Raw genomic sequence first — 8,609 nt, forward strand, 5'->3', positions numbered from 1 at the left:
CAACTTTAAAGTGGAGCGAATACAAGTTTGGAAGGTGGAATTTTGTGAGGGATGTTGGTAAATGCTATCATTTAAGGAAATGATTTAGTGCATGTTCCATATACATGCAATCCCAAAGTGCAATAAAATGTGTCTACATGGACATACCAAGTTCCTTGTAACACCACCATCATTTGCACTTACCCCTACACACATCTATGGCTAAACAAGACAAACATGACTTTTTGGAATAAATCGGACACGAATCTCCATAAACACATGCCAAGTTAGTATGGGGAAGCCAAGTGTTTGTGGGGCATAATGTAATGACTTGCAACAAGGAGAAAAACATATCAAATGAAAAGGAAAGTTTGGCTTGTTCATTTCCACTGTTACCATAAACAATAACATTGCTAAATTTGCAAGGTCAAGTAAAAGCATGATTTCAATAAAAATTGCAAAATCAAGTAAATGACACAAAATGTTATTCAATCCGGATATAGATAGTGTCTATTGGTAAGTTTCCACCAAGCATGAAATGTTGCAAATTCTCACTCAAACAACCTCAAGTAAAAGATGCTAACATATAAAGTGATTGAGAAAAGTATAATAAGCTACAATAAAAAACTAAGAGCATTATATGATAGTTCACAATTACCCACATGTTTCAAATGCATCAACAATGATCATACTCTTATCTTCTCTACCCATTTTGATAATATAACATAGTTATAAGGAACCAACAAACAATCCTATCTACCCATTATGACTACTTCCCCCGATATTTTACCCTAGAGTCAAAATCCTAAGGTACGAATCATGTTCCCTAGCATTCAAATGTTTATTCCTCAAGCCCCTTTCTCCTATGTGCAAACAATTTCCATTTCTTTCTCTCCTATTTGTTAACATTACTGGTACATCATCTCAAGGTCAAATATTCTCAGGGATGATTGAAACATTCAACCCTTCGGTAGACCCACACGATTTATTCATAAAAGTTACAACCATCAAAAATCTGAACCAGACTGATTCATATATGATGTAACATCTCAACACATTTTGTGTGACCCATTCCTAAATATTCATGCTATCTACATTCTAACTGAAAAGTCAGGGTTTCCTACTCTTGACATTCTCTAATTGTATAACTCGGGAGAACACACTATTCTAATACATGCTTCTCAGAGAATGATGGTTGTGGAATTTTCCTTAAAGCTTCTATCCCAACGTATTCATGGGGAAATTGTTGATGATTTCCTTTTTCTTTTCGAAAACCAGGGCTTTGTAGCAACTGTACAAAAATCCATCAGAATTACTGTTTGGCTTAATTCTGACTGATGCATTCAGACAGTGCAGCAACTTGAATACCAACGGCACAATCTCAAAAATGTTCTCAATCTGCTTCAAGTTCAGCACCAAAGTTCTCTAATCTTCTTTCCTCATCTGCAGCATCCATTTCAGCATAGTTAACAAGCCCATCATCCTCGACAGCTTCTACTTGTTTACCTCCAAACCTACAACAATATACTAGCAAAGTCATGACTCATCACATTTGCAAAATGGAACTTTCCATATGAAGCACACAATTTACCATCGTCCATTCATGCGCTCAATGCACTTTAACCCGCTTTGTCTATCTTTGAATTTCACCATCACAACTCCTTCGGAGCTGTTTTTGTATACCTGCATAGTTCACCTGAATCAGTAGAAGGATTGATTTGCAATGCCAAATGCAACAGACCTAAGTGAATTCTACAATGAAGAGAAGCCAATTTAGGAGAGACTTATACGCTTTACCTTCAGTCTCTCTAAAGGACCAAGTTTGACACATTCTTCAGTAACATCAGCCTCCAAGTCTGCCAGTGTGTTTGGATCTGACTGCACATCCACACGAAAGGTAGAAAAGAAGGGGCCTATGTTAATCAACACTGTAACTTATAATATAAGCTTCCTCATGAACCATCTACTTTTTCATTAATCCCAAAAGCTTCTACTTTAATTTGCAAGAGTATTTCTTGGTGTTGATCACAAATAAGACTAAATAATGCATGATCATTATTCAATCTTCAGCATATATTCAGCCTTTACCATCAATTCTTCTTGTGTAAACATGTTTTTCAACAGAACACTCATTGCTGTTCTCTTCTTGGCATCATCGAAGCCACCTAGAAAATTGTGCATTCATTGTATTAAGCATGATAAACTAAAAGATAGTGCACTTTTAAGCATAAAAAAGAACAACACTATAACGCAATGGCATTACCCCAACCAAGGGCTTTTTGCTCTGCATACTTCAACTTTTTCTTTTTCTGTTTATTGGCTTCCTTCTTAATGAAGACACTGCCTGCAATATCCAACACATATTTTGACAGGGAAATCACAAGTTATGCAGGATAATGTGAGAATAATAATACTGATGCAGTGGAGACTCATTAAAGATCACCTCTTTGTTCAAACTTTGCCTGGCTGACAGACATTAATTGTTTGTCACCAGGCCGAAAAGGTGCTCCATCCAGAAGCTTAATTGCCAGGTCTACAGAAGGCTCCTACAATCAACAAAAAACCACTTATCACTCAATTGTTATCCATGTAAAACCTCTTAGGATATTCAATACACCTTCATTAGGATTTTCGAAGTATTAAATCCCACCTTTAAGTATGTCACAAGTGCATCTCCTTTCAAAACATTTGTTTGTTTGTCAGCATACAGTTTTATTTTCGGTTTCTTCGTGTCTGGATCCTCCTTAATAATGCCACACTTTGAAAACACTTCCGCAACCTGCAATATAATGCTTTTCTAGATTTTAAAAGATAGGTCCAATCCTGCAGAAGGATTAACAAAGCTATTGCCCATGGCAAATTCTTGATATCTTGCTATGCTAATTAATAAAAAAATGCCTTGCTATTCTAAGCCTGAACCATAAAGCTATCTTTTGTATTTCACCATTTTGTTATGTCTGCTTTTATGTCTTTTCAGGGAGACAAAAGCTCTCAGGAACTACTTTGATAGAGAATGAAAAATGGATTGCTCGCTCTAATTTTCTGGATGCCAACCATAATACATTCAAGATTCATCCAAAATCCAGGAAATCTCTCATGTGGCTATAACTTAACCTAGGAAAGCTAGCATTATAACGAAGTGACATAATTACTGGCTTGCAAATTACTCAGACACCTGATAGGAACACTGTTTGAACAATACCAACATTAATTATCCACTTTAGTCATACACACTTCTAGGTATATCAAGATTAAATAGAAGGATAGAAATTGTAGACTAGACGGTCTCATAAAAAGCTTAAGAATATAAAGAATATTACAAAAGTGGCACACCAACAATTGATAATAACTCTGGCTTTTTATTGCATCATTATACATATACCACACTTTAATATTAACTTCAAACAGAACTTACACCAAATATGAAACAGTTCAATCAAAAGTTGATAACAAACAACCAAATTTATTCATGGAATCTAAAACTCAGTAATTGGATACCTCTTCAGAAGTCACATCAGTTGGTAGTCCAGTTACATATACATGAGTGTTAATTTTTAACTCAAACCAACCCTCGGGGTTATTATTTGGCTGTTTTGCCACTTCCTGCAAAATGCACAAGGATATGAAACTCATAAAACACAGTAACCAACTATCTTAGAAAAACTATAACACAAGCAAACCACATATACTATTGTAATCTTTGCAAACTAAAGATCAGAAACGCACAAAATTTCCAAAAATAAATAAATAAAAGCAGCTCAATTTGAAACCCAAGAAATTGCACAGGCATATGTATTTTGTGTGATAAAGAGTATGTAAACACCCATATTGTTTTCAAACATTGTAGGTGTACATTTCAACCCCTCGCTTCCAGATACAAGTGACCTCTACCCCTCCAGCCCCCTTTTTTTAATACTTAAAAATAACAATTCATAACTCTAAATGCCTTCAGACACACTCATTAGTCTCTAAGATGGCCATTGTTCTTTGTAAGAAGGCGCCCTCTCCTCCATCTCTAGAATGAAAGTGTGTGATGATGAAATGGAATTATCTACCCAAGTGAGTCAAGGGAATATCTTGAAAGCTTTGATTATAGCATCTTGATGTGTCTATACAGCCAAGCAAGTGTTCATCCCGTTTTGAATACAAGATAATTTATTTGCCCTCACTGAAGAATTAGCAGATGTTCACACTCTACTTAGTGTCCCTCCTCTCCTCCTGCACCTGTGCTCTTCTCTACATCAAACTGTCTAGAGTCTATTTTCTCTCTTTTTTCTGATATCACTTTTCTGTCACTTCTAACTCTTTGTTAACAATTTCTCTTACTCCTAGCAAACTTTGATCTATAGACTTTTGAATGACAGTATCAATGAAAATTAAACAACTTAATAAAAGAAACCTCTGTAGCAACAAATTAAATGGAGGTTAAAGCTCAAGAAACACGCATAGGAGATCAACACTTGCATTAAAAAAATTCACAGTTGCATCATATATTTTGTTGCAACAAGAGTGACTTGTTTGAACTGCTGGTGCATCTAATTATAAAAATAATCAAAGAAACTATAATGATACTCACGTCTACTGATTTCCTTTTATTGTCAGATTTTAATTCCTGTGTCTCCTTTCCAACATCTTCTGATAATGTTGCACTCAAGGTTGGGAAAACTTCTTCTTCAACATCAAAAACCATCTCCTCAGCTCTATATATGGGAACCTCAGGAAGACATTCCCCCTGTCACGCATGTAATTCAACTCATGAGCCCCATATGTCAACTCATCCTCAAACAGAAAGCCAACAACAAATCAAATCATCTACCTGAGGCACCCAAACTCTGCGAGCATGATTCCATCGGTATGTTGTTCCATCATCATCAGTGAATTCTTCTTCACCTTTAGGGGGTGATACAGGTGTATCAGTGCCATCAATTATCTCATTGTTTTTAGATCTTGAATCGACAAATGATGCAGCCACTGCTCCATGTTTTCCTGTTCTTGCTTTCAAGCGAGCAGCTTCTTCTTCTGCCTTCCTGATCTCTTCCTGCCACCTTATAAAGTCATCTTCTCCATCTCCTCTATCCAACACTTTCACTGCAGCATCATTTTGAACTGCATTTTCACTAGCGATGGCCGCATTTTCACTAGCAATGACCGCATTTTGTGTATCATCTAGCTCATTTCTTTTAGCTAGTTTAGGGTTATTAATTATGACATATTTACTCAATTCATCAATTTCAGATAATGAAGACCATTTATCTTTTCCATCTGCCCAAAGTAGAGAGCTGCTTGTCAGATAGCCTGATGCATAATGTTCTGCATTCCAAGAATAGAGATTAATACTTGCTGAAAAAGAAAGTCTAAAATCTAATTCTTACCGTAAAGTGAGCTTCTCAATTTAATTTAAATGAAGACAGGACAAATAAAGGGATAAAAGTAAATGCAGTCTCCACAAATAATTACTAAAATATAACAGAACTAAAGCGCAGAAAGTAAAAAATGTAAGTGTGCACCAACAACCTATAAAAAGAAGCAATATAATTAGCTGCTAAGTATACATTTTAACTGACACCTTTATCAAAGCTCAAATATTGGCAACTAAGCTAAAATAAGCTAGTTACACACTGCAATATAATGTTCACAATAAAGTTTTTGAAATGGGAAGAGATCCTAAATTAATACAGCTTCAATGTTTACAAAGATATCAATGTAGTTGAAATTCATAAAGGTTAAATCAATAGGCTCTCAAAGTTATTATATTTGCAAAGCTATTGAATAAAAAATAAATGTAAATAATAAATGTCTTTACGAAGGGATAAACTGCAATTCACCTTGTAGTTCATCTATAGTGTAGGGCCCATAGCTTTGTTGTTCGCCAAGAACATACCATTGTGCTTTCTGGTCTCCATTTCTTTCCATTCTAGCATACACAATACAGATACATTAGCCAAAACAGACCTAGTTTTCTTTGAATGAGTTAGAGCTTAAAACTTCGCATTCAAATAGTTCCTTATTAACAATTAAATCTCCAGTCTTTTATAAACCATGAAAATTTTATTTAAATCTTTTAAATTAAAGTTTTTTTATGAGAGAACAAACTCTACTGAACTAGTATTTAGATGTATGAAAAAATGTCCTGTGTTTGATGCCTCATCCCTGAGCAAAGACTAAATGACACTTCTCAAGCAAGTCCATATAGGTAGAACAAAGTAACTTATCCAGAGCATTAAACTTTTATGATAATAAACATGATGTTTCTCAAGAGACTATATACAAGTGTAAACAACATCCCCTAATATGGAAATTGCACTGGTTGCTATCAGATGGTTCTTATGTTGCTGGATTCACATATGTTAGCTTCCTAGGGTATTGAGATATGCTATGAAACATTTGCATCTTCAAATCACAACGTGTTTGGCTATAGGTATTCAATGTCATCATATCCGTTAGTTCACTTTCTTTCTTTAACATCCACACTTGTGCTTGATGAACTTGAACTTTGACGTAGCTCGCAAATTTTCTTGCTTCTATTGGATGTTTACATTGTGACTAAACCTCAATTGTCTCAGCAAAAGTGCAACTAATGGAGCAATATTGTCACATTTGCAGCCTTCAGCAATTGATCTAGAATAGAAAAATTCAGGCATTCAAGGTCCCAATTGAATAGTTCACCTTCCTTCTTTCTGCAATAAAATAAATACTGTCTTTGGGGGCAAGAACTTCACCTAGTGAATCTCTTTCTGTTCTTTCTTTTAGACTAGAAATTTACTTATGATTTGCATACCATGCTTGTATCACAACTCATCTATAGAGAACCCCTTCTCTCCTAGCACTTGTACCATAAATAGCGACAAGTTTAGTTAAATTATGTTTTTGTCTGTACATTTTGACCCTTTTCTGGATATAGAATGGTAGCACTGGCATTCGTAGTTTTTGGCACTTGCACAGATGATTTTTGTCATAGACTCATTTCGATAACTCCGGTAAACACCTTCCTTATCACCAAACCCATCAGGCCTCAATTGAGCTCTATTGACTGACATATGGGATTTACCTATTTACCTATGATACCAGCCTCTCATTGAGTTCTATTGACATCTGGGATTTACCTATGACAAGAGGCCAGGGCAGCCACACCATACTCACTGATGCTCCTAAAATGGGGGCTAAGACCCATCACAGTAGAGGGTCTAATGAGAGTCCAAGAGTATGAGGACGTACATGGAGACACATCACTGATCAATCTAAGCTGGGGATGCTGGCAGCAAAACACAGAAAACAAATAAAACAAACATCTTCCTTTCTATCTGGGCACCTACTCTCAAATATTTTAAGAGCTGGAATATGACACTACAAGAGCTACACATTGATGATATGCACATGAAAAACATTGAATCATGCCTTATGGATGCAATCAAGGAAAAATGGAATGAGGATGCAAATAATAACAATTTGCAATCTTGTTTCACTCACATAAACCTGACACCTTTGTACACCTATAAGTAAACCATATACAATCAACCAAATCATCTCATCTTCAAGCCACTTGACGTGGGAAGGAAAATTGCCCTCCTCATGATTGTAGTAAAGCTCATAAGATTGAGGGCGGCGCTTGCAAAGCACTGGCAAGAGCAAATTGCATATGCACACTGCACCCCAAATCTGGAGATTGAGGATGACCTTCATCTCACGCTAGACGTGAAGCATTCATGGCAATCTGAAAATCTTACCAGCATCAATTACCATATGCACCAACTTTGCACATCCATTTAGGCGTAGTGGCTACACCCTCTGCACTAGGCGCAGAAGACTCTCATGTGACGCTCTTCTTTGGTTTTGTGGTCCTTGTTTCTGGCCTCCTGAGGATGCTACGAGATCACCATCATCATGACCTCTCTCTTATAACATCATGTTTGTAATATATGTTGATCTCATAGACCATTTTGGCCGTTAAAGTTCTCCTTCTCCGTTTGATTCAGTACAGAACTCTCTCTCTCTCTCTCTCTCTCTCTCTCTCTCTCTCTCTCTCTCTCTCTCTCTCTCTCTCTCAGAAGATGTTATGACATCATGATTGTGCAATTATGGGTATCAATGGGCTACTTTTGGCCACTGTCTTTGGTTCTGCAAAGAGGGAGACAGAGCTCCGTCTCTCTCATACAGGCATTGAGATACGCACACAAGCAAGGGAGGGAGGAAGAGGCAGAGAGGACAAACCTGATAGAATGAATTCACAACGCGGAGCAGAGAGAGGACGAAGAAGAAAAAGGAGAGCTTTGTTCCTCGCTAATAAATGCCTCGCTTCCCCCCTCTCCCTCTCTCTCTACTCTGTTATCTCTCTCTCTCTCTCCCAGACTCCCTGCCCTGTTCTCTCTCTATCTCTCCCTTCCTCTCTACTCTGTTCTCTCTCTACTCTGTTCTCTCTCTCTCTCTCTCCTCTCTCTGTCTTGAGCTTAAAAAACTGGGTTTAAGAAATTGGTTTGTTTCTTTCATGTTCTTAGGACTTTTATCTCTACAATCTATCCCTACCCCTTCACCTCTCTCTTTTGTGGCTGATCAATTAATGGAATCCGAAGCTTGTCATACCCACCAACTTACCCTCTCCTCCATAGAACCATAGCTATCGTAGCTTTGTATAG

At 36.9% G+C, this 8,609-nt stretch overlaps 1 protein-coding gene across 2 annotated transcripts; it reads right to left on the minus strand.

Moving 5' to 3' along the window:
- Positions 1-836: 836 nt before the first annotated feature.
- Positions 837-8,283, minus strand: LOC147869966 (uncharacterized). Of its 2 annotated transcripts, none has more exons than XM_087335386.1 (12): positions 8,188-8,283; positions 5,805-5,893; positions 4,796-5,289; positions 4,556-4,711; positions 3,478-3,582; positions 2,630-2,758; positions 2,423-2,525; positions 2,243-2,323; positions 2,068-2,144; positions 1,777-1,857; positions 1,571-1,662; positions 837-1,493 (listed from the first exon to the last, which is right to left on the minus strand). In XM_087335386.1, the coding sequence occupies exons 2-12, from the start codon at positions 5,890-5,892 to the stop codon at positions 1,373-1,375; spliced, it is 1,527 nt and encodes a 508-aa protein (XP_087191512.1). In that variant the 5' UTR covers position 5,893; positions 8,188-8,283; the 3' UTR covers positions 837-1,372. The 2 variants fall into 2 exon arrangements, with proteins under 2 accessions (XP_087191512.1, XP_087191513.1); XM_087335387.1 differs by lacking the exon at positions 8,188-8,283 and adding an exon at positions 7,447-7,467.
- Between the last annotated feature and the right edge of the window lie 326 nt (positions 8,284-8,609).

This window comes from Azolla caroliniana, unplaced genomic scaffold (assembly GCF_043228905.1).
Source record: "Azolla caroliniana isolate FFs.n. ecotype wild unplaced genomic scaffold, voAzoCaro1.0.p SCAF_1, whole genome shotgun sequence".
NCBI classification, from domain to species: domain Eukaryota; kingdom Viridiplantae; phylum Streptophyta; class Polypodiopsida; order Salviniales; family Salviniaceae; genus Azolla; species Azolla caroliniana.

What these genes read in the sequence shown, in the direction of transcription:
- LOC147869966 (XM_087335386.1), bottom strand. Translation starts at nt 5,892, where the DNA reads ATGGAAAGAAATGGAGACCAGAAAGCACAATGGTATGTTCTTGGCGAA. An exon ending in ATAAAAGGAAATCAGTAGAC is followed by an intron (nt 3,583 to 4,555) that starts GTGAGTATCATT and finishes TGCATTTTGCAG; the next exon opens with GAAGTGGCAAAACAGCCAAA. An exon ending in GGCAAAGTTTGAACAAAGAG is followed by an intron (nt 2,324 to 2,422) that starts GTGATCTTTAAT and finishes TGGATATTGCAG; the next exon opens with GCAGTGTCTTCATTAAGAAG.